This window comes from Hemitrygon akajei, chromosome 5, assembly GCF_048418815.1.
Source record: "Hemitrygon akajei chromosome 5, sHemAka1.3, whole genome shotgun sequence".
NCBI lineage: Eukaryota > Metazoa > Chordata > Chondrichthyes > Myliobatiformes > Dasyatidae > Hemitrygon > Hemitrygon akajei.
In genome coordinates this window covers 147,142,272-147,168,183 of record NC_133128.1, presented here as the reverse complement: position 1 = coordinate 147,168,183, position 25,912 = coordinate 147,142,272, and the positions used below count along the sequence as shown (strand labels likewise).

General features: G+C 39.8%; 1 protein-coding gene across 1 annotated transcript in view; it reads left to right on the top strand.

The window, feature by feature from the left end:
* LOC140728284 (collagen alpha-3(VI) chain-like) overlaps positions 1 to 25,912 on the top strand; it is a 188,464-nt gene that overhangs the window by 113,859 nt on the left and 48,693 nt on the right. The window contains exons 23-35 of the mRNA XM_073046784.1: positions 2,687 to 2,758; positions 2,881 to 2,907; positions 4,254 to 4,298; positions 4,401 to 4,454; positions 10,990 to 11,052; positions 11,725 to 11,790; positions 12,032 to 12,085; positions 14,379 to 14,414; positions 18,271 to 18,333; positions 18,443 to 18,505; positions 19,668 to 19,730; positions 19,843 to 19,905; positions 24,707 to 24,757. Of these exons, the coding sequence (XP_072902885.1) occupies positions 2,687 to 2,758; positions 2,881 to 2,907; positions 4,254 to 4,298; positions 4,401 to 4,454; positions 10,990 to 11,052; positions 11,725 to 11,790; positions 12,032 to 12,085; positions 14,379 to 14,414; positions 18,271 to 18,333; positions 18,443 to 18,505; positions 19,668 to 19,730; positions 19,843 to 19,905; positions 24,707 to 24,757 (720 nt within the window). The remainder of the gene's footprint in view (positions 1 to 2,686; positions 2,759 to 2,880; positions 2,908 to 4,253; positions 4,299 to 4,400; positions 4,455 to 10,989; positions 11,053 to 11,724; positions 11,791 to 12,031; positions 12,086 to 14,378; positions 14,415 to 18,270; positions 18,334 to 18,442; positions 18,506 to 19,667; positions 19,731 to 19,842; positions 19,906 to 24,706; positions 24,758 to 25,912) is intronic.

Here is a 25,912-nt window from a genome sequence, read left to right as displayed (position 1 = left end):
CTTTCAGAAAGCCTATTTCTCATATTTGCTGCATAAGCCTCCACCTAGCTAGCAAACTTACCTGCCTTCCCAGCTCAGATAATGACTGTTGCATTAAACACTAAGACACACCATTAACTGGGAACCAATGCTACATACAGTTGACTGTTTTGAATTTACAAGTCTTAATACCAACTGTTGATAAACTATCTGATGTGGAGATTATCACAATCAAAAGTGAGCTTGTCCATACAATGTACACACATCTGAGGCTTTACAAGGCACTGGTCAAACAGCAGTTGGACTACTGTGAGCAAATTTGGGCACCTTGTCTAAGAAAGGATGCGCCAGCATTGGAGAGGATCCAGAGAAGCCTCATGAGAACGCTCCCAAGAATGAAGGGTTTCATGTATGAGGAACATTTGATGGCTCTGGGCCTGTATTTGCAGGAGTTTCGAAGAATGATGAGGGATCCCACTGAAACCTGTTGCACACTGCATGGGCTAGATAGAGTTGATGTAGAGATGATTCTTCCTACAGTGAGGAAGTCTGGGATGAGAGGGCAAAGCTTCAGAACATAAGGATGTCCCTTTAGAACAGAAATGAGGAGGAATTTCTTTAGCCAGAGGCTGGCAAATCTTTGCAATTCATTGCGACAGGTGGCTGTGGAGGCCAAGTTATTTGGAGTATTTAAGGCAGAGGTTGATGGTTTCTTGATGAGTAAGAGTGTCAGAGATTACGGGGAGAAAGCACAAGAATGGGTTTGAGATGGATAACAAGTCGGCCATGATGAAATGGCAGAGTCAGGTTTAATATCACTGGCATATGTCATGAAATTTGTTATGCAGCAGCAGTACATTGCAATACAAAATACAAATGTAAAGTACAGTAAGAAGTATATCTATATTAAAAACAAAGTTAAATAAGTAGTGAAAAAGGAGAAAAATAATGACGTAGTGTTTATGACTTAAATGTCCACTCAGAAATCTGATGGCAGAGGGCAAGAAGCTGTTCCTAAATCATTACTTGTGGGCCTTCAAGCTCTTGTACCTCCTTGCTGAATGTACCAATGAAAAGAGGGCATGTGCAAGGTAATGGGGCCTCTTAATGATGGATGCCAGTTTTTTGAGGCATCTCTCCTTGAAGATGTCTTGGATGCTGGGGAGGCCAGTGCCCATGATGAAACTGGCTTAGTTTACACATTTTTGCAGCAGCTTTTAATCCTGTACAGTGGCTCGCCATACCATAGAGCAGCCTCAATGGGCTGAATCGCCTAATTCTGCACGTATGTCTTAAGTATGGTTTTATTGGGATAACAGAGAAGAACAGGAAATTAATATGACATCCACAGCAGTCTGCAGTATACTACCTGAACATAGCAAGGAGGAATTTTAGAGTATATGTTAGTTATTTTTGGGACCTGTATGATAATGAACCAATTTGAGAGCTGGCCGCTTTAAATGGGCATTGTGCAATGCAAAATAATTAATTAATAGTTTTGAATGAGATCCCATCGAGAGAAGCAAACATAACATGATGTAGAGCACCACACACAAAATGCTGGAGGAACCCAGCAGGTCAGCAGCACCTATGGAAAAGGTCTTGAAGAAGAGTCTTGAAATGGTTACTGTTTTCTCTTTTCCATAGATACTGCCTGGCCAGCTGAGTTCCTCCAGCATTTTGCATGTGTTGCTTTGGATTTCCAGTATCTGCAGATTTTCTCATGTTTATAATATGATGAAGTTCTTTTTTAAGATGGACACTGATGAGAGAATTTCTAAGACATAGAGTTCTAAATCTACTGGAAGGAAATGAGAATGATATGAGGCAAAAGCTGGCTAAGATGGATTGAAGGACATTACTTATGATACTGATGGTGTAGTGGTAATGGCAAGCATTTCAGGAGTGTGTGAATGATCTATAATAATTGTTAATTTTTGTTTGGGACAAAAATAAAATGCAGGGGAGCACAGATGTCTCAGCCACTGTTAACATGCTAAATAGACATAGCATTGAATCTGGTCTGAAAAATAGGCCTAAGGATTAGGATCAATTTCCAATGATGGGAGGCATGGGTCAAAATTTGAGAATATGAGATAGGGTACTTGAGACTGAAATGAAGAGAAATTTCTTCACTCAAAGAATAGTAAAATTCTCTCTACCATGGAAGGTAGTTGAGGGAAAATCATAAAATATGCACAAAGAATTATTAGGTACTAATGGCTAAATAGATCAAGGTCTATAGTGGGAGAGAGTGAATAGACTACTGAATTTGAAAGGCAGCCATGTTTGTTTTGATTGGCAGGGCAAGCTTGAATTCATCTGCAAGGTTCCTCTTTGTTTGTTAACTAGGCAACCTCCCCAAAAACTCAGCAGTCTTTTATACCTCTCATCTATCAGCTGTGCTTCCTAAGGCCTGGGAATCCTAGAATCCTAGATGCTGAAGGCTGCAATGACAGGCAAATGTGCCTTGACTTTATCAGGAGGAGCCGGACTTCTTCCCTCGGGACTTCCATACTGACTTGACACGATTAACATTGTGATATCAAGTGGTTCCTTCACCAAATTAGACAAGACCTCTGCATGAATTCTGTTTACATTTTTCCTGGTCTCTACAACTCTGCTCCTTTCCCTCCTTCTTATATGTGTTGTGTCCAACCATGCTGAAACATTTGAATTATTTCATGTCTTTTTTTGTTTCCAATAGGGTGACAGAGGTCCACCAGGTATAAATGGAACTCAAGGGTTCCAAGGATGCGAAGGATACCGTGGGTTTAAGGTAAAGTGTTAGAAACATTTGGACTAGATGAGATTTAATTAACCTTTTAAAAAGTGATTACTTTTCTGTACAAGTAAACACATATAAATACATATTTTATCTTCTTTTTAATATAAAAACAGGGTACCCGTGGATACCCCGGTGAAAAGGTATGTAATGATTTGTTTTAAAATATAGTTCTATATTAGCATGTTAACAGGTGACATTTAAGATATTCTAAAATATTGGGGTCTTAGATACCTTTCACAATACTACAAAGTACTTAATGTTGGCTTCCCAAATGAGGAATGTTTTGCTGCCACTATTTGGAACAGTAAGTTACCCTTAGAGTAACAAAATAGTAATAAGAAACAGAAAGGGCTTTGATGAGAATGTGTGAAAGAGAATAAATTGTAGAAAACAGGGAATAGGAAGAATGGAAATGTGACTCCAAATTGGTCTGGACTTGATGGACCAAATTATTTACTTCTGTGTCATGATAAATGTAGGATAAAATAAAGAATGGTGGAGAAATAAGGATCAAGGAAAGGAGTCATAAAGTGGAAAGGCTGCCCTGCTGAAGGCCCAGGTGACCACAGTTATACAGTAGCAGCAGAATACAAATCAGTATTTGTGCTTGTCAAATTTTTTGGCGTTCAGGTAGGGGCAATCACATTAAGCAGAAGATGAACATTTTAACTGTAAGTTATGGTGAGTAAGCAAGTGCAGAGGATGCGCAAGTAGGTTAAATGAATGAGAATCAATACAGGGTAGTGTGAATTTCACACCAGGTAGAGGATGGAAATATATCCAGGGGAAATTGACAGGGGCAAGGACCTGGCTAAGACTATCATCAGATGCTGCCCTGAAATGGAACTCTGTGGTCTTTGCATTGAAGGTTGGAATGAAATGAATTGTACAGCGAGTTTACTAAGTAATTTGGACCACCACAGCATCAAAAATTAACAGTTGATTTTGGAATTTTTAAAAACTTCCGCAAATGGATGAAAAATAATTTCCACCCTCCATCACATGCCTTGGGCAATATAATTTCACAGGCAAGTAGCCTGCCAAGTTTCTGACCAACTAGACAATGTAAATGAACATTTATCATATTTGAAGGAAATAAAGCAGTCTAAACAAGGGAACATAAATGAAATAGTAGAAAGTTCGGTTTTGTGAACATTCCATTGGTTATAACAGTATATTTCTCAGATTTTATGTGCTAGGTGTGTAATGGCCAGGCTTTCAGGCAGTAGTGCGCATGCTAAATATAAGGTAGTGTGCAGTAAACAGAACATACTGCCCAAAAATAAGAGTTATAGGATGAGATACTGACGAAGTCTATCAAAGTTCAGTTGACTTAAATTGCAACTGCTGTGTTTCTTGAAGGGGGAGAAATTTAGATGTAATAAAAGATCAAAAGGAAGGTCATCTTTCATTCAGGGATATTCGTATTGAACATTGTAATCATTTCCTGTTCTAATTTTTACAATTTTCATTCTGCTTCCTCTAGGGTCAAAGTGGAGTACTTGGTCTTGATGGAATAGATGGAGAACAGGTATATGATCCATTTATCACTGTTAAGTTACCACTCTTTTAGACTTTTTTATAACTTGTCCCTTTGATCAATGTGATACTTAACTTTACATGTATTATTCAGGGAATACATGGAGTAATTGGAAAGCCTGGAGAAAGAGGGAGTCCAGGAACACTGGTAAGTCAACTACTTCCAATGTACCAATGACACAAAACTGGGTGTAATCTTTTAAGCAGGCTGGCATTTAAGATGATAAGACTTAGGAGCAAAATTAGGCCATTTGGCCCATTGAGTCTGCTCCACCATTCAATCATGGCTGATCTTTTATTCCTCTCCTTGGCTCCACTCCCCAGTCTTCTCCCTATAACTTTTAGTGCTATGTCCAATCAAGAACCCATCAATGTCTGGTTTAAATAAGCCCAACGGTCTGGCCTCCACAACCGTCTATAGTAACAAATTTCCCAAATTCGAAACCCTCTGGCTAAAGCAATTTCTCGGCATCTTGGTTTTAAATGGACACCCCTCTATTCCGAGGCTGTGCCCTCTCGTCTTAGACACACCTACCATGGGAGACATCCTTTTCACATCTACTCTGTCTTGGCCTATCAACATTTGAAAGGTTTCAGTGAGATCCCCCCCAATCCTTCTAAATTCCAGTGACTACAGACCCGGAGCCATCAAATGTTTCTCGTATGATAACCCTTTCATTCCTGGAATCATCCTTGTGAACCTCCTCTGAACCCTTTCTAATGCCAATATATCCTTCCAAAGATGAGAAGCCCAAAACTGTTCACAATACTCAAAGTGAGTTCTCACCAGTGCCTTATAAAGCCTCAGCATCACATCCCTGCTCTTGTATTCTAGACCTCTTGAAATGAATGCTAACATTGCAATTGTCTTCCTCACCACCAACTCTACCTGCAAGTTAACTTTTAGAGTGTTCTGTACAAGGACTCCCAAGTCCCTTTGCATCTCAGATTTCTGCATTTTTTCCCTGTTTAGAAAATAGTCCGCACATTTATTTCTACTAGCAGTGCATTCCCATGCATTGTCCAACATTGTATTTAATTTGTTACTTTCTACTTGTTACTATCTAAGTCCTTCTGCAGCCTACCTGTTTCCCCAACACTTCCTGCCCCTCCACCAATTTTCATGTCATCTGCGAACTTGGCAACAAAGCCATCTATTCCATCATCAATTCCATTGATATGCAGCATAAAATAAAGCGGTCCCAACACTGACCCCTGTGGAACACCACTAGTCACTGGCAGCCATCCAGAAAAGGAATCTTTTATTCCCACTTGCTGCCTCCTACCAATCAGCCAATGCTCTAACCATGCCAGTAACTTTCCTGTAATACCATGGGCTCTTAATTTGGTAAGCAGCCTCATGTGTGGCACCTTGTCAAAGGCCTTCTGAAAGTCCAAATATACAATATCCACTGCGTCCACTTCATCTATCATACTTGTAATCTCCTCAAAGAATTCTAACAGGATCATCAGGCAAGATTTTCCCTTAAGGAAATCATGTTGGCTTTGTCGTATCTTGTCCTGTGTCACCAAGCACACCATAACTTCATCCTTAACATTTCTCTCCAATGTTTTCCCAACCACAGAAGTCAGACAAACTGGTCTGTAATTTTCTTTCTGCTGCCTTCCTCCTTTCTTGAAGAGTAGCAAGACATTTTCAATGTTCCAGTCCTCTGGTACCATGTCAGAGTCCAATAATTTTTGAAAGATCATTACTAATGCATCTACAATCTCTACCGTTACTTCCTTCAGAACTCTAGGGTGCAGTTCATCTTGTTTGGTGACTTAAGTACCCTTAGGTCTTTCCGCTTTTTGAGCACCTTCTCCCTTGTAATAGTAACTGCACTCATTTCACTTCCCTCACATCCTTCAACACCTGGCACACAATACTCATTTGCAAAATACTCATTTAGTCATCAGCCATTTCCTTATCCCCTGTTATTATTTCTCCAGCCTCATTTTCTAACAGTTCAATATCCACTCTCATCTCTGTTTTATTTTTTCCATTCTTACAAAAGCTTTTACTATCCAACTTTTGTATTGTTTGCTAGCTTGCTTTCATATATCATCTTTTCCCTTCCGAAGATTCTTTTAGTTGCTCTCTGTAGGTTTTTAATAGCTTCCCAATCCTCTATCTTCCCACTAATTTTTGCTTTGTATTATGCCCTCTCTTTTGCTTATACACTAGCTTTGACTTCCCTTGTCAGTCATGTTGTACTATTTTGCCGTTTGAGTATTTCTTCATTTTTGGAATACATCTATCTTGCAACTTCCTCATTTTCCCAGAAACTCGTGCTGTTGTGCTCTGCTCTCATCTCTGCCAGCAACTCCTTCCAGTTTATTGTGCCAACTTCTCTCTCATACCACCACTCTAATTTCCTTTACCCCACTGAAATACTGCTACGTCAGACTTTTCTCCCTATCAGTTTTCAAGTTGAACTTAATCATATTGTGATCACTGCCTCCTAAGGGTTATTTTATCTTAAGCTCCCTAATTGCCTCTGATTGATTACGTAATCAGCATAGCTGATCCCCTAGTAGGCTAAACAACAACCTGCCCTAAAAAAACATCTCGTAGGCATTCAACACTCCCTCTGCTGAGATCTGTTACCAACCTCCTCATTTTCCCAATCAACCTGCATGTTAAAATCTCCCATGATGATCATAGCATTGCCCTTTTGACATGCCTTTTCTACTTCCCTTTGAAATCTGTGGTCCACATCCCAGCTACTGTATATAATTGCCATCAGGGTCCTTTTGCCCTTGCAATTTCTCAACTCAACCCACAAGGATTTAACATCTTCCGATCCTATGTCACATCTTTCTATTGATCTGATGCCATTCTTTACCAGCTGAGCCACATCACCTCCTCTGCCTACCTTCCTATCCCTCCGATATAATGTGTAACCTTGGACTTTCAGCTTCCAACTACAACCATCAACCATTGAGGCATAGGTGCTACTGAAGCGGTATTTTGTAATGATTATTATTTCCAGCACAAGTTTAGATGTACTGTTAACAAATGAACGTTTCATTTTGAACGGGGCACGAATACACAAGCGTGTGGATTTTGGCCAGTGAGAACAGCAGGAAGAGTTTAAAAGGAAGACAGATTTACAGAGCGGGCGACATGGAAGGAAGGCTTTGGCTCAATGGGGATTAGGCGATAAAGGGTCGAGGCCAGGTAGGTTGCCTGAATATAATACAGACAGGAAGTATGTGTGTGAGGCCAGTTTTCTGTGCTCGGTGTCAGATGTGGGATGTCTGGAAGACTCCCAGCCTCCTGGACGGCCACATCTGTACCAGGTGCACCGAGCTGCAGCTCCTTAGGGACCGGGTTAGGGAACTGGAGATGCAGCTCGATGACTTTCGTCTGGTCAGAGGAGGTGACAGAGAGGAGCTATAGGCAGGTAGTCATACCAGGGCCTGGGGAGACAGATAAGTGGGTAAAAGTCAGGAGAGGGAAAGGCAGGAGTCTGAGGCTAATAAGCATCCCTGTACCTGTACCCCTTGATAATAAGTATTCCTGCTTGAGTTCTGCTGGGGGGATGGCCTTCCTGGGGGAAGCAACAGTGGTTGTGCCTCTGACACAGAGTCTGGCCCTGTGGCTCAGAAGAGTAGGGAAAGGAAGAGGATGGCAGCAGTGATAGGGGACTCTATAGTTTGGGGGTCAGACAGACGATTCTGTGGACGCAGGAAAGAAGCACGGATGGTAGTTTGCCTCCCAGATGCCAGGGTCCGGGATGTTTCTGATCGCGTCCATGATATCTTGAAGTGGGATGGAGAGCAGCCAGAGGTCGTGGTACATATTGGTACCAACAACATAGGTAGGAAAAGGGAGGAGGTCCTGATAAAAGACAACAGGGAACTAGGAAAGAAGTTGAGAAGCAGGACTTCAAAGGTAGTAATCTTGGGATTACTGCTTGTGCCATGTGACAATGTGTATAGGAATAGAGTGAGTGGCTGGATAAATGCATGGCTGAGAGATTGGAGCAGGGGGCAGGGATTCAGATTTCTGGATCATTGGGACCTCTTCTGGAGCAGGTGTACAAAAAGGGCGGGTTGCACTTGAATCTCAGGGGGACCAATATTCTGGCAGGAATGCTTGCTAAGGCTACTGGGGAGAGTTTAAACTAGAATTGCTGGGGGGTGGGACCCGAACTGAAGTGATGGAGGAAAGGGAGGTTGGCTCACAAAATAGAGAAAGCTTGGAGAGAGTGTAAAAGGGAGGATAGGCAGATGGTAGAGGAGGGACACGCTCAGTCCGATGGTTTGAGATGTGTATATTTTAATGCGAGGAGTATCATGAATAAAGTGGATGAGATTAGAGCGTGGATCAGCACTTGGAGCTATGATGTTGTGGCCATTACAGAGACTGGGATGGTGCAGGGACAGGAATGGTTACTTTGAGTGCCAGGTTTTAGATGTTTCAGAAAGGATAGGGAGGGAGGCAAAAGAGGTGGGTGCGTGGCTTTGTTAATCAGGGATAGTGTCACGGATGCAGAAAAGGAGGAAGTCATGGAGGGTTGTCTATGGAGTCTCTGTGGGTGGAAGGTAGGAATAGGAAGGGGTCAATAACTCTACTGGGTGTTTTTTATAGACCACCCAATAGTAACAGGGACATCGAGGAGCAGATAGGGAGACAGATTCTGGAAAGGAGTAATAATACCAGGGTTGTTGTGGTTTGAGATTTTAATTTCCTAGAGTGAGAGGTTTAGATGGGGTGGAGTTTGTTAGGTGTGTTCAGGAAGGTGTCTTGACACAATATGTATATAAGCCTACAAGAGGAGAGGCTGTACTTGATCTGGTATTGGGAAATGAACCTGGTCAGGTGTCAGGTCTCTCAGTGGGAGAGCATTTTGGAGCTAGTGATCATAATTCTATCTTCTTTACCATAACATTGGAGAGAGATAGGAACAGACAAGTTAGGGAAACGTTTAATTGGAGTAAGAGGAACTATGAAGCTATCAGGCAGGAACTTGGAAGCATAAATTGGGAACAGATGTTCTCAGGGAAACGTACTGAAGAAATGTGGCAAATGTTCAGGGGATATTTGTGTGGGGTTCTAAGTAGGTACAGTCCAATGAGACATGGAAAGGATGGTGGGGTACAAGATCCGTGGTGCACAAAGGCCGTTGTAAGGAGGATAAGAGGTGACTTGATTGAGGTGTACAGGATAACGAGAGGCATTGATCATGTGGATAGTCAGAGGCTTTTCCCCTGGGCTGGAATGGCTAGCACGAGAGGGCATAGTTTTAAGGTGCTTGGAGACAGATACAGAGGAGATGTCAGGGGTAAGTCTTTTACACAGAGAGTGGTGAGTGCATGGAATGGGCTGCCGGCGGCGGTGGCGGAGATGGAAACAATAGGGTCTTTTAAGAGGCTCCTGGATGACTACATGGAACTTAGAAAAATAGAGGGCTATGAGTAAAGCCTAGGTAGTTCTAAAGTAGGGACATGTTCGGCACAGCTTTGTGGGCCGAAGGGCCTGTGCTTTGCTGTATGTTTACTATATTTCCATGTTTCTAAGTACACTCACTATATTATGAAATCTTCGTTAATGTTTATATAATATTTGTCTATTCATCTGCATGTGCCATTGTTTCCCTTCTAGTTATCTGTGTTTTTTTTCCCTTCATGAAGGTGAGGAAATTGGCTGCAGATTGTTATCCAGTCTATGTTATCCTCTGAATTCAGTGACTTGCTAAGCCTATTCACAGGGCTCAGTAATATTTAGGACAATAATGCCAACACTTAGAGAAGTTTGGATGGGTACATGGATGGGAGGGGTCTATTATGACAGCACCTCACATACACACAACCTCTCACATCCAGATCTGAATTTGCCTGCTGAACAATTTCTTTTTCAGAGGGAATGCAGCACTTTTAGGGCAGTGGCTTATTTGACTACCTCTTGAAGACAATCAGGAATGGGAATTAACTGCTAGCCTTGCCAGGGTTTTCCAAAACTTCTTTAAAATTAATGATATTAAAATATTACTGGTTTTATGTCACATGTAATTTAAATCATGCACAAATGAGAAATCGTCTTTCCTTTAGCATTTCAATGAATGGAATCCATTTTTATGACAAACTTCTAGTCACTATTGCTAAAACTGCCCTTTAGTTCCAAATTTAGATTAGATTATTCCTTGGAATTTTAAATACTGCAACTGCATTGGTGGGATTTAAACTTCAGTCTTGTATCCAACCTGTTGTATGCTGGTTCAGTTATATAATCATTCTGCTGCTGAGTGGTGATAGAAAGAGAAAGGTAAAAAAAAAGTACTGACAAGATATTAGCAAGAACTAATGGAGATGCATTGAAATATAAATAGTGCTATGTAAAGTCAGGTTGGATATAAATTAAAGACAGCCAATGCTGGGGTCTGGAGCACCAAACAGCCTGCTGGTGGAAATTGGTGAGTCAAGCGAAGAGATAGAAGGGAAGAGCGAAGACAATCTTGGAGAGAGGAGAAATGTTCACTGTTTAGGGGTTGAAATCCTACACAAGGACAAGTGAACCAAAACATCAATATGTCCTCTCTTCCCACAAGTGCTGCTTAACCCACCGAGCTCCTGCAGCATTTGTTGCCTCATCTTGGAATAGATATTACTAGAGGTGAGTGAATGAAAAAGAAAAGACATTACAAATTTAACTCTCTGGCCCATTTTCTTTGCAGGGTACAAAAGGAGCCAAAGGTGCAAAAGGAGAAAGGGGTGATATTGGTTATCGTGGTGATCCGGTAAGTTAGTCAGATGCTTCCAAACCCTTTCTCCACCTGTTATATTTTCATGCATGTTATTACAACATGGAATAACAGTGGCAGGTCATTCCAAAGTAAGATCCATTCACTTAATTCAAACTATACATTTGTCCCAATGTTTAGTCATAGAATAACCTAGTTAAGTTTATTTTTAAGAGATTTTGAACAGAACAGGTCAGTTAAAATGATCGGGAAATTATTAATTCAACAGTTTCTACCTTTCAGAAAATTCAGTCCACACTGCTGATATGACTTACAACTATTTATTAAATAACTTACAGCAAACAGCAAGTCTCATTGCCACAGATAGAATCAGAAATCCAGTTAATTTACACTCTTGTGAAACGTATAAACTTGTAATTAAGTTCAAGGTTCCGTTCCTCAAGTGAGACAATATTTTCTGCAGTTGTGGAATTTCTTGTGCCAATTTCTAACAAATATAACATACTAGAAATGAGAAAATTAACAAAATTTTACTGCCTACTGATGGAATTTATCTGTTTGTTATTTAAATAGAGAAGTTTAATTGTTTTATATATGAGAAAATATTAAGAATTATTGCTATGATCCCAACTTAGTTGTATAATGATTTAACTTTTAAAAAAGGTGATGAATGGAACTGTTTAATCTTATGAAACTGTGATCTTACAGGGTGAACCAGGAAGTAGCAATAACCAGAGAGGACTCAAAGGGCAAAGGGGTGACTTGGGCTTGGTGGTAACGTATACATTATTTGAAATAGTTTTTTTTTCAGTGTTTTTTTTAAATGTGTAATTGTGTTAGATTTTAACATGAGTAAATTTATTTACAACCAAGTGATCAGAGGTGTAGGCGGTCCAAGGGGCCCAATGGCTTTCACCTGATCCTATTTCTTTTACTTAGATTAAACCAATAATGCCAAATGAACTCTAAGACAAAAGTGAATTTACTGCAACTGTTTGATTGAAATTTAATTTAGGGAGAAACTGGTGATGATGGACGCCCAGGGGAGCCTGGCCAAAATGGAAAAAAGGTAAGTCAACCACTTCATACACAGCACCTGGCATAGTAATGGAATAATTATTTTAAGAAAAATAAACTTTATTCAATGTGTTTGAACACATGAAGATCAATGGAAACAATATAAGCTGATGTAGGGCAGTGCTAAGAGATGCTGCGTTGTTAGGGTCCTGTCTTACCGATTAGACTTTGATCTGAGGCCCTCCCTGCTCTTTCCTGTGAAATTGCCCTTTCCTGCAACATATTGAGGAAATGCAGGGGTATTCATCCTCTGCTAGCCAATGCTCATCAAAACTGATTTCTTGGACAAGGTCTCACGGATACTTGAGCAGCTTGTCCGGTACAAATGGGCATTTCAACTCTATGATAATAATTATGTCCCATGTTTAAGAAAGGTGCTATGTACATGGAAATGCATTTTTAACTTACTTAAAATGATCGATAAATAAACTGTGGGAAATCGTAAGTTATTTGCACCTTTAGTCTGCCTAAGTTTTTGAAATTCTAAGGTGATCCACGGGGTTAGTCAGCTTCATCATGAGTACTAGCCTCCGTAGTGTCTAAGGCATCTTCAAGGAGTGATGCCTCGGGAAGATGGCATCTACCATTAAGGGCTCCCACCACCCTGGACATGCACATTTCTCATTGTTACCTCCTTCCTGTCTCATTGTCAGGAAGGAGGTACAGAAGCCTGAAGGCACACACTTAGCGATCCATGAACAGCTTCTTCCGCCCACCAACCGATTCCTAAATGGATATTGAACCCATGAACAATACCTTACTACTTATTAAAAATTATTTCTGTTTTTTTTTTGCACTACTTATTTTAACTTAAATGTAATTGAGTTTTTTTTTCTATATTTATTATGTATTTCATTATACTGATGCTGCAAAGTTAACAAATTTCAGGACATATACCAGTGACATTAAACCTGATTCTAATTGATTCCCCATCAAACTCACTTATGCATTATTTGTGATCAAATTACGGCTTTGCGATCCTAGTTGTTTATTCATTTAAATAAATGGAGGAAAACTAAATCCAATCTATAGTGAATTTCCCAGATATTATTCCATCCCCTCAGCTCCAGGACCATGCAGTCAGGAAGAAGGACAGTGATTGCTAGACATTTCATATGGAATATTGTACAGTTTGCATTCAGATCCAAATTATCCCTTGAATTCTTGTATTGGAAAATTTACCATTGAAGATTGCTGTTTATTCAGCATGTTAGTTCCCTTTTCATATTAGTGTAGCCATTTTAGTAATGTTTAGCTTTGACTTTATCAAAAATAACACCGCTAATATAATTCTAGATAGATAGATAGATAGATAGATAGATACTTTATTCATCCCCATGGGGAAATTCAACTTTTTTCCAATGTCCCATACACTTGTTGTAGCAAAACTAATTACATACAATACTTAACTCAGTAAAAAATATGATATGCATCTAAATCACTATCTCAAAAAGCATTAATAATAGCTTTTAAAAAGTTCTTAAGTCCTGGCGGTAGAATTGTAAAGCCTAATGGCATTGGGGAGTATTGACCTCTTCATCCTATCTGAGGAGCATTGCATCGATAGTAATCTGTCGCTGAAACTGCTTCTCTGTCTCTGGATGGTGCTATGTAGAGGATGTTCAGAGTTATCCATAATTGACCATAGCCTACTCAGCGTCCTTCGCTCAGCTACCGATGTTAAACTCTCCAGTACTTTGCCCACGACAGAGCCCACCTTCCTTACCAGCTTATTAAGACGTGAGGCGTCCCTCTTCTTAATGCTTCCTCCCCAACACGCCACCACAAAGAAGAGGGCGCTCTCCACAACTGACCTATAGAACATCTTCAGCATCTCACTACAGACATTGAATGACGCCAACCTTCTTAGGAAGTACAGTCGACTCTGTGCCTTCCTGCACAAGGCATCTGTGTTGGCAGTCCAGTCTAGCTTCTCGTCTAACTGTACTCCCAGATACTTGTAGGTCTTAACCTGCTCCACACATTCTCCATTAATGACCACTGGCTCCACCTGTTCTCAGGCTTAACTGATAATAACTAATTATTTCAATTGTGCAGGTGTCTAATTTAATAAAGAACAGTTGTGAATTTCAATTTTACTGTTTCTGTCTCTTTTTTAATTATTATGCTTCTTTTCTTTAGGCCAAATATACTTAAATACTAAGTCTGAAATTTTCATTTTTGTAGTATTAGCTTGATTTCACTGTGTGTTATTGCTTTGTTAATAGAACAGACTGTTTATTGACATGTGTCTTCAGTAACATAGCCTCGTTCTCTCATTACAGGGAGTTCAGGGCCGCAGAGGATCAGCCGGAAAAAGGGTACGGTTTGCATTTTTGTTTCTTGCTGACAAAATGATGTTTAATACAGACTACTGGACACTGCAAAAGCAAAGCAGACAATGATGGATAAGGATGGATGGCAGTGAATGGAGACCTGATTAATTGGTTAATCCTCCAGAGGATTTGCCTAACCACATTGGGCTGAGAGAAATGTGTTTGAGTGAGGAAGCAGTGCACGATGATTTTCTCTTCATTAGTGACCAAGCTGTGGAAGTAGAGAAGCCTAGCCATAGAGTCTGAGAGTTTGACAGCATGGGAACAGGCCCTTTAGTCCACGTAAACCAAGGTAGTTTCCTGAGCTGGTCTTATTTGCAAGCTTCTGCCCATACCCCTCAAAGCCATACCATGTCTAAGTAGCTTTTAAATGTTGTCAATGCACAATAACTGCCTTAACTACTTCATTTGTCAACTCATACCATATACTGAGCAGCCTCTGGATGAAAACATTGCCCCTCTGGTTCCTTTTAAATCTTACCCCTCTCAGCATAAACCAATGTCTTCTAGTTCTCCACTCCTTAACACCTGAAAAAAAGACTAACTGTATTCCTCTATCTATACTCCTCACAATGTTGCACACCTCTATAATATCATCCCTCATACTCCTGTGCTCTTTTGAATAAAATCCCAGCCTCCTGAACCTCCCTTGATAACTCAGATCTCGAGTCTGGGCAACAGAAATCTCCTCTGCACTCATCCCAGTTTAATGGCATCTTTCCTAAGGCAGAGTGAGCAAAATGGAACAGAATATTTCAAATGTGACCTCACCGATATTTTATATCACTGCAGCATATCGTCCCAAATTCTGCACTCAGTGCCCTGACTGATGAGGACAGCATACCAAAAGCCTCCTTCACTACCCTGTCCACCTGTTATGCCAGGTTTTAGGGAACCTGTATTTGTACTGTAGGTCCTTCTTGTGAATAACACACCCAAGCCTTACCATTCACAGCAAAAGTCCTAATCTCATTTGTCTTCACAAAATGAAACACCTCACACTTATCTGAATTACCCTCCACTTGCCATTCCTCAGCCCGCTTATTCAGCTGATCAAGATCTCTTGTTATACCTGACGATAACCTTAACTGACTATGAAAGCAAAATTTTGCTGACAACTGTAAACTTACTAAACATTCACAACCAACTAATTGATATAGATAGCAACTAACAATAGCCCTAGCACCAGTCTATGGGAAACACCACTAATCACAGATCTCTAAATTGAAAAAAAAACACCAACCACCATCAGTCCCTGTTTCCGACCATCAAGTCAATTGCGTACCATTTAGTTAGGTCTCCATGGATCCCATGCAATGTCACTTTTCCATAACAGCCTATCACACGGAATTTTATCAACTACCTCACTGAAGTCCATTGTGATCACATCTACTGTCCTGCTCTCATTGAACTTCTTCCAAAAACTCAAATCAAATGTGTGAGCATCTCTCCCTCTCTCCCATGCACAAGGACATGCTGACCATCCCTAACTGACCCCTATCTTTCCAAATCCCTGTATATCTTATTCCTCAGCATCCCCTCCAGTAACTTACCTACCACAGATAAAAGGGTTGCTGGTCTGCAGCTCCCATGTTTGTTTTTGCAGCTATTCCAAAATAAATACAGGACATTCACTCCTTCCAGTTTGAAAGCACTTCACCTGTCGCTAACATTGATACATACGTATCAGCCAGGGATACCACAACTTCTTCCTTAACTTCCAACAGTGTTCTTGGAAATAACCTTGATCAGGCTCTGGAAATTTATCTGTCTTTATATGTTTTAAGACACTTAGCACCTCCTCTTCGGTAATGCCGACTATCTTCAAGACATCCCCATTAACCATATTGTTCTAAGACTTCATGAGTTTCTCCACTGTAAAAACAAGAGAAGTATTCATTGAGGACCACACCCATCTCCTGCAGCTCCACACAAAGATCTTAATTTTGTCTTTCAAAGCCCCTATGCTCTCTCTGTTTACTCTTTTTCCTGTAATATAAAATAACTGTGGATTCTCCTGAATTTTCTCTGGTAAAACAATTTCCTGCCTCATTTATGCCCTTGTTATTTCCTTAAGTACCTTCATGGTAAGTTGTACTCTTCCATAAATTCACTTGATTCCAACAGCCTGTGTCTGACTTATTTCTCCTTTTTCCTGACCATCCCCTCAATATCTGAAACCACATCTCAGCTTAGGATCAGGGCCTTCAAGAGTCAACAGGTTGCTAAGAAATTTGGTGAACAGAGAGAGAATAAATGAATGCTGGCTGATTTCTGATTACTAAGTCAGTGTTATATTCTGTACTGCAAACCTCTGAATTAAGCCCTCCCCCAACACAATACAATTGTGCATCTAACCCTATACTAGGGAACTTCTGTACAGCTGTACGTACAGGATTCCCTTACACAATAATACAGATATGTAGTCTTTCTTCTCCCCAGCCCTGTGTCAGCTCCTTCTCACAACTCTGTGATCCCTTTGATCTGATTTTGGAAGTTATCAATTCCCATATCCACCTTCATTATTCTGACAGATTCAGGTCTGAATTTCTCCAGTTATGTCTCTGCTTCTGCCGAATCAAAGTTTTACCTTGTTGGTGTAGAGCCACGCTGACGTAATCTTTATGACCACTCTACAAAGTCAAGTATACTTCATCCACTTCCAGATATCTCTTTTTCCATTGACCTAGTCCAACAAGATGATTTCATAGATGAGGTCCTAATGAAGGGTCTTGGCCTAAAATGACAATTGATTATTCCTCTCCATAGATACTGCCTGACCTGCTGAGTTTCTCCAGCACTTTCTGTTTGTTGCTTTCATAAAATAATTCTTACCTACCAGAGATTCCTATTTTCTGAACAATTTCCCTCTTAAAAGCTGTTTTAACTCTACGATTCCGGGAGTATCAGCTTCCAATCCCTTTGTGATCTACATGCTGCCTCATGGCAATATAATTTATCGAAACTGAACCAACTATCATGTACACATTGCTTACATTGAACAGACCTCTGGCATGACCCTTCTCATTATTCTGTCCACTCATACTGCTTTGCTGCAAGTTTCATATTGAACGTTGATGTGACAGAGTTCTCTGTCACCTTTGGGCACTCCACTGCATAACCTCTATCCCTATCACTAATCTCAATTATCTCAGTTTCACTGTGATAATTTGTAGTCATGATGTTCGATTCTCCCTTAACTGAGGCACTATGTAGTTAATATCTCCATCGCAAAATATGCCTGCATCTTCCTCTGTAACACCAAACCTCCACTGCCTGTTGAAATCCTCAGTTTTGCCAAATACAGCTATTTAGTTTCCCATAGCCTTTCTCCTTCCCTCCAACGCAAAATCCTGAAGCTCGCGTTGCATAAATGTACACATTTGTACATGGTGATCATCAGCTGACATTGGATCCATTGTCCAGCCCTTTCACTTATTAAATTCACTGTGTACGTTTCTTCATAATTTCAACCCTCCTGTCTTACTCTTCTCAATAATTCTTGGAAAGACTGCAGATCTCCAAGAGTGGTTGAGGGATGTAAATCTCCACGACTGGTCTCTTACAATAAATGGGTGAAGATAAACCAAATTCTCAGTACTTCAGAAATTTCCTTGCCATGGCCAAGAAAAGGAAATGATTTGACATTATATGGATAATCATGGAATGAACTCAGAAATGGGTGTGAGAAAACTGAAGAGAAGTGTTGTGTAGTGACAGGTTTCAAAGAGTATTTCAATCTACTTACCCACAATCAATATAATCAGATTTGTGAAATCATCTAAAACTCAATTGTTTTCATATGTTTCAATTTGTATTTTGTTTTATCTGATATATGTAGGGAGGTAAAGGAAATCCAGGGACTATTGGACCTCCAGGACCGCCAGGATTTAGAGGCACTCAAGTAAGTAAAGTACTTAATAACATACGATTCTTGTTGCTCAGTTCCCAGCATCTTGCTTGCATGGACAATACGGAATTCATTGTAAGAAAATCTCTGTTTATGTAATTAGGGGGACCCTGGATCTCCTGGAGCCCCAGGACAGAAAGGTATAACTGGCAGTCGTGGTCCAAGGGTAAGTGTTTTTCTTGCTGATTTGCCAAACATTTATCCTAACCCAAAATAAAAACAGAAAATGCTGGAAACACTCAGCACATTAGAGAGCATTCAGTGAGGGAAGCAAAGCTGCTATTCCGGTCGATGATCTTTCACCTCATTAAAAGTCACTGACTGAAATATTAAGCTTGGTTCACTCTCCAGAAGGCATATGACCAGCTGAGAATTTCCAGTCTTTTCTGTGGTGTTGGGAACATGAATGCTGGAAATCTGAATGATCCCCTCGAGGGCCATTGTGGAAAGGATATGTTGGTTCTGGTGATATTGATCCATACACAGGTTCTTTGGAAGTCAAGAATGAGGCATAAAACTTGGTGATTGCTGTCATTTTATTAAATGTTGCAAGAGCAAAGAACAAAGAAAAATAGACAAAGAAATGGAAGTTGTGGTCATCTCATATTCAAACTAGAGATAACAGCATCACAGTGATGTACCATCAATAACTCTGAGACATGGGTTAAGGTAGGCTTTTATTGGCTGGAAGAAAGCACAAGCAACAAGTGACCATCACACAACATCCTGGAGACTGAGGAAGGGTCTGTGCCTCCAATTGCCTTTATACCGGGGTCTGTGGGAGGAGCCACAGGAGCAGTCAGCAGTGGGGAGGGCATGTCCAGACAGGTATATGTAGTTCACCACACACAGATAGCAAATTAACCTGTAATATAGCTACGTAGATATAAGTGGCTTGATAACTGCTGCAGAAAATACAGCTTTAGCTCTAATACAATTAAGAGCAATTACACTTGCATTGGTAATGATATAAAATTGAGAACAAGCATAGGAAAGATAAACTGCAAAATAAATGCAAAATCATGACAATTCTACACACTTATTGAACAATAGCTAAGTGACCAGAATTGCATACAATACTCTAAATTCAGCCTTACAGACATCTTGTATCACTTCAACATAACAGTCCAATTCCTAAAAGTTCTCTTTATGATCTGTGATGCCGCATTCAGATGGATCTGTATTTCCAGATTCCTTTATCTCCCATACATCTCAGTGCCCCACCATTCACTAAGTGGGAGATCAGTGTATATATTTCTTTGGTGATGATAAAAATAGCTTTCTTATTTCAATGCCCTCAGTTAACGATGTCCTTTGTTCTTTCCTAGGGAACATCTGGTCCTCCAGCACCTAGTGGTACAAGGGGCAAAATAGGATTAAATGGAAGAAAGGTATGCTCCTCTTTTAGGACCTCATTTAAAACATTTCATGGTGGAAAGAAAAGAACCCATGAAAGATAAGGCTGGCTGACATCTTGTCTTTGTTCAACCTTTTCTTGTGCAGGGTGAACCTGGAAATCCTGGAGAAAAGGGTGAAATTGGGCCTACTGGACCACGTGGAGAAATGGTAAATGTTGTCTCTTCAAAGTATGAAACTCTGATTTGTGTACAGCACAAATGGAAATGGCACAAAAAACAAAATTAGTGTGTTACCGTCCATCATTAAGAAGTTGAAAGGATCTCAGAAACAGAGCTCAAGTTAACTCCCAAAACCTACTAAATGGCATCTGATGACTCTTCACAGCGAGTTCCTTTGATCTGTACGGTTAGACTTTGTTGCACTCTCTCTCTGTTCATCTAATTCTGCTTCCTCTTTAAAGTTGGCGGATACTGTTCTGGAAGAATCATGTGCTTAAATTGTATTGATTTTTTTTGTCAGACTGAACCTAGCCCTCAACTTAGCTTTATAAACTGCATAACTTTACCCTTCTCTCTTGCCATTTGCACTAATCCCACTTTCACCTCTTGTTCTCCTCCTTTCCTATCATGACCTGATGAATGTTCACTTTTGCCATGACTATTCCCCTATGCTGTTCCTAACTTAACCTTTCAATTGCACCCAAGTCTTCCAGTTGGTGACTCCCACATTTGATTTTATCACCCTCATGCACTTTATCAGTTAAGATTTGTATACCTCTTCATCAGCAAAGGCATAGAAGGATGACGACCAAATGCTTGTAAATTGAATTAGAAATGAAAGGTGCTCAGTGGTTTGTATGGACAGGGAGGCTGCAGGATCTGCTTCCGTGTTGTATAGTTCGATGATTCCCTTGACCAATCCAGCCTAATTAGAATATCTCTTCTGACACCTGAGTAACACATACAAAATTCCAGAGGAACTCACCAGGTTAGACTGCATCTATGGACACAGGAATAAACAGCTGACGTTTCAATCTGAAATCCCTCATCGGCTCCGTTTATCACTCTGTCACTGCCCATAAATCATTCTCTTCCTGTGCCCCTGACCCCTGGGCCCGCTAGCTTTGTTCAGTGCATAATCTGACCTTTACCTCCAGTGGGTAATTAATTTGCACTCACACACCATTCACAAACTGACAGTGACCCAAGTACATAACTATCCAAGATTTAGAGGATATGGTCAAGCGCAGGCAGGTAGATCCAGCTTAGATGGGAATCTTGGTCAACAGGGGCCATTTGGTCTGAAGTACCTGCTTCCCCGCTGTGTGATGTGGTGATCTTGGGGACTATCATCAATGTGTCACAGTGCACCCTATGTAGGAGAAGAGAATACCAAAAACAATTCCCAAATTTTATGAACTGACAGCCCTATCACCTTTACTGTGACACATTCAGGTAACAATATTACAGACTTCATAGAGTAATTTTCCTAAATTATCCTATCATTTTGATCCCCAGTATGAAACACATACTTGCTAAGTTGCACAAAACTGGAATTGAAGGTAATCCCATTACCAATGAACATGAGTCCAGCAGTTTGTCATGCAAAAAATAACCCAAATGGTTCATTAATTCCCATCAGAGAAAGAAATATGCCATCTTGAACTGGTCTGGCTTAAATTCAACTTCTGACTGAGCATAGCCTGAAAGAACTGGTTTGAAGAATAATAGTTGACATTGTCAACTACATCTGCGTCCCTTGAACCAATTAATCCAAGTATCTTACACAGCAAAATGAGATAAAGAGTAGGATGAAAATGTTGGCTCCAACAAAGAAGATGTGTTTAAGGTGAGATGGGAAAGTTTAAAGAAGGTGTGAGGTGCAAGTTTTATTTTCCACAATGGCTGGAATGGACTACAAGGAGTGGTGATGTAATTAGATATGATAGTGGTGTGCAAGAGGCATTTACCTAGATCAGAATCAGAATCAGAATCAGACTTTAATCGCCAAGTACCTATGCACATACAAGGAATTTACTTCCGGCAGATGTTGTCTCTCTGCTCATAACAATAATAATGATAAATATAAATGAAAATATAGATTATACATACAGGTAGTGCAATCCAAGTAATAGTTAGCCGACAGTTAACCGGCAGTTAACTGTTCAGCAAAGTGACCGGAGTAGGGAAAAAACTTCTCCAGTGCCTATTAGTCTTAGTCTGGAGGGATCTGAAGCGCCTACCAGATGGAAGCAGATCAAACAGTCCGTGCGCAGGATGGGAGGAGTCCTTTATGATGTTCCCCGCCCTGATATGCAGGAAATTGAGGAATATGGATCATGTACTGGCAGAAGAGATTTAGTTTAATTTGCTATCATGTTCGGCGGAGACATTGCGGGTTGAATGGCCTGTTTTGGTGTGGTACTTTGCCATGTGTATGTTCTAATATCAACTTTGCCATGTAACCTGCCTTTATTTTGTGTGCTGCACAAGGCTATTTTTTTCCCTCTGGCAGCTACATATGAACAAATTCTTTTACTATATATAGAAAGCATTTGATAATTTATAAGCCCTATATGGCAGCTGCAGCACTCTGCAGTACAGAGTTTATATGACAGCAAATATCTTTCAACATTTGGAAAGTCCATTGGATTTTCTTTTATTAAATCGACCAACATTCCTGTCCACTTACCATATGTATCAGTGTTTTCACTCTTTCTAAATCCATCTTCAACCCAGTGCACCCTAGTTAAGTTCTTTCTTAATAATTCGTTTGGTAACACTAGTGCTTTTAATTTCATGCATTTTCCCATTACTGTGCATTCACAATTGAGTGAGAACAGTTTATTAGCCTTTAATTAGCCTACTCATAAGTGGAAATACACAAGATTTAATATTTGGTTTCAGCAGACTTCCTCTGTTCTCTTGGGTAATGTAACAGAGTTTGAGGGACTGTTTTGAAAAAAAAGCAGTGGAAATAGCCTTTGAATATTTCTGGAACTCATCATCAGGTATGGATCGGTCATCTTGCTCTGTAAAATTGCCCATTTTAATCCATCCTTTATCATATTGTCTTCACCAGAATTGCTTCAATGAGAGTGATGTATGTAAAAATACATATAGCTCTAATCACTGCCTTGCAGGAAAGATATGAGGTCAGTAGGGAGGGTTCGGGGTGGGGGGGGGGGTTTGGATAATATATGGGGAGTTTGTCAAGGCCGTTGAATTATGATCGTATTGACTGTTTAGTTGAAGCTGTTCCTTTGTATCAAATGAGACTAAGAGGTAGATTAATTTAGGTGTAGGGTGTGCAAGAAGGATTATTCTGCCTGACAGTAAAAGGGGCTAAAGATTTTAGTTAACTGATGCAAAATTAGAGACTAGTTGCCTAAACACTCATTGAGTATGTCTTTTTTTAAAAAGTACCTGAATGAAAACATAATTACTTGATGAGCCATATCTGCAAGAGCTGTAAAATTGATTTGCTTTAAAGAGTATTTTTTGCTGGCATCGATACAATGGGCAGAATGGACTGTATCTCTATTTTATAATTCTGTGATGTTCTAAAAGGAACATTCTTTTCACTTTTATGCCATTGGCATTAATACTCAAGTTTTAGTCTGTAATTGACTTAATTAATTCCAGCTGAGATAGCAGCGTCCTCTGATGCTAGACGGTGCAACAAAGTAGTTTTGATCGATATCGGGATGCAAATTTACATTTACATCCCACAGTAATTAATAGGCGTGAAGTTTAAATTCAAGTAAATAAAGAAAAAGTATAAGTGAAACTACCAGAATGTTATTAAAAACCTAGCAGGAATACTAATGTACTTGAGAGAAAGACCTGCAGTATGCCATTTGGCTTACGTATAGCTTCAAATCCACTATATCAGGGTCCAGAGGCAAACAACATTCACAGTGTGTAAACTAATGAATAAAATAATAAGAAACAGGTATTCTGCTATCATTTGCGATGAACTATTGTGTTAAGCAGATAAAGGAGTCCTAGCTGTGTTATAGCTGACCCAATAGTCAGCTGAGAATGTTATAAACACCAGTGAAGCTCATCTCAGCATGAATTATTGTACATGGAAGAGAGGGGGCGAATCATGGAGATCCAGCCAAACAGCATTCTAATATCTGCAGGCAGACCTTTTGAAATGTTTAACTGTCAGCATACACGAAGAACACAAACAGATCTGGTAATTGTAACACCAGATTTTTTTCGCAAAACATGCCCTTGGCATCACTGATAGCTCTCAGCGCCCTTTCCTGAGTCACATACTGTATTCATGAACCTTCCTTTCACTATCCAGATAAACGTAAAAGTAGCTTTATGCCAACTGTTAATGGGAACATTGATTTAAGGCAATAAAGATAGAAGATCTGATCTGAGGAATAAACTGCTGAATAGCTTTCAGCAGGAATATTCTGGGCCCATCACTTGAGGAGAGGTGAATAAATCTTCAAAAAGGTTTGGGGGGAGGGGTTTACTGGGATGTTACCAGGGATGAGTAATGAAGTTGACTAAGTCAAAAGTCAGAATTGTTCTTGGAAATTTTAAAGAAGTAGTAATAGAGCATGTCAAGGCAGTTTAAGGCTTTGAGATAGTAAAAAAGCTGTTCCCTTAGGCTTGTGGGTCAACAACCAGAGATCATGAACTAATAATTAATTGCAAAAGGTTCTGGAGTATACAAGTAAAATTTTAATTTTATTGCTCAGAATTTTCAAAATCTGAATGCTTTATGAAAACGTGATAGAAGAGACAGTTATTGACAATGAGGAACTTCCCGAATTACAGATGAAAAGTAAAGAGGTGGGACCACACAGGGTTAGTCTATCAAAGAGCCAGGAAAGAAATGGTGGTTCAAATACCCTCCTCTGTGTAATTTTATGTTTCTTTATCTTCCTTTATACAGCAATCTTTTGTTCATATATGTACCAAGTTATAATAATGTATGTTTTTTTGGAGTTCCACCAATTCTAATGCACATTTTTCTGCTCAAGGGTGAAGATGGAGCAAACCAAATGGGTAACCCTGGAGTCAAAGGCAGAAAGGTCAGTTATTTTCAGTGGTATTGATCTGCAGTTGTGCAAGGTATTGATCTAACGCAATTGCAGTATCTCAGAGTATTATGGAATGGAGTCATACTGGGTGCTAATTCATGAAAAGAAAATGCTACTTGCATATTTATGATAAAGGATTTGGTTATTCAGGTCCTGTAAACTGTTGCAAAATTTAGTTCACCCGGCTATTTCAGTTTGATCAAAGAATAAGCGTAAACACAGAGTGGAATTTCTAATTTGTACATAACAATAAAGAGAACAAGATTGATAGCAGCTACTCTGGTACTCTCCTCAGTTAAGCGTATGAGTAGAAACTGGAAAGGAGCTGAGATCAGGTGGGCCATCAGGGTAGGAAGGAAAAATACCACCGTGAGCAAAAGTATGAACAGCCGTCTAATACAATCCATGGAAAGCTTATGAGAAAAATTGTTAGCTGGTCAACTGTACCACCTGCACTTCCTTTTCATGGACTGAAGAAGGTAGAAGGTGACTTGATAGAGGCATATGAAAATCATGAAGTATAAATAGGATAGATAGTCAGATTGATATCTAGAAATGGGTGTCAGAAGAAGTGGTGACATTAAAACTATCACTAACCCTCAACCATCAGGCTCTTGAACCAAAGAAGAAAATTTCACTGAACTTCTCTTGCCTTATTACTGATATCTTCCCACAACCTGTGGACTCAATTTCAAGGACTCTCCACGTTCTCAATGTTTATTGTTTATTTATTTATTATTATTATTTCCTTCTTTTTGCATTTACACAGTTTGTTGTCTTTTGCAAACTGATTGAACACCCAAGTTGAAGCGGTCTTTCATTGATTTGATTATGGTTATTATTCTATTTTGGACTTATTATGTATACCCACAAGAAAATGATCTCAGGATTGTATACACAATATATGGTGTCGTATGTGTACTTTAATAATAAATTCACTCTGATCTTGGAACTTTTACTGGTGTGATATTTAGAGCCAGACCTATCAGTAGGGTGTGGAAGGCTATGGTTCTAATGGGAATTAATATATATGAGCAAAACAGTTGGAATGGAAGTCCTGTTTCTGTTCTGTATGTTTCTATGATTCCAAAATTTTGAAATTATTTCAATTATCAAATGTTAATTAATTATAAAGTAACTAACTGA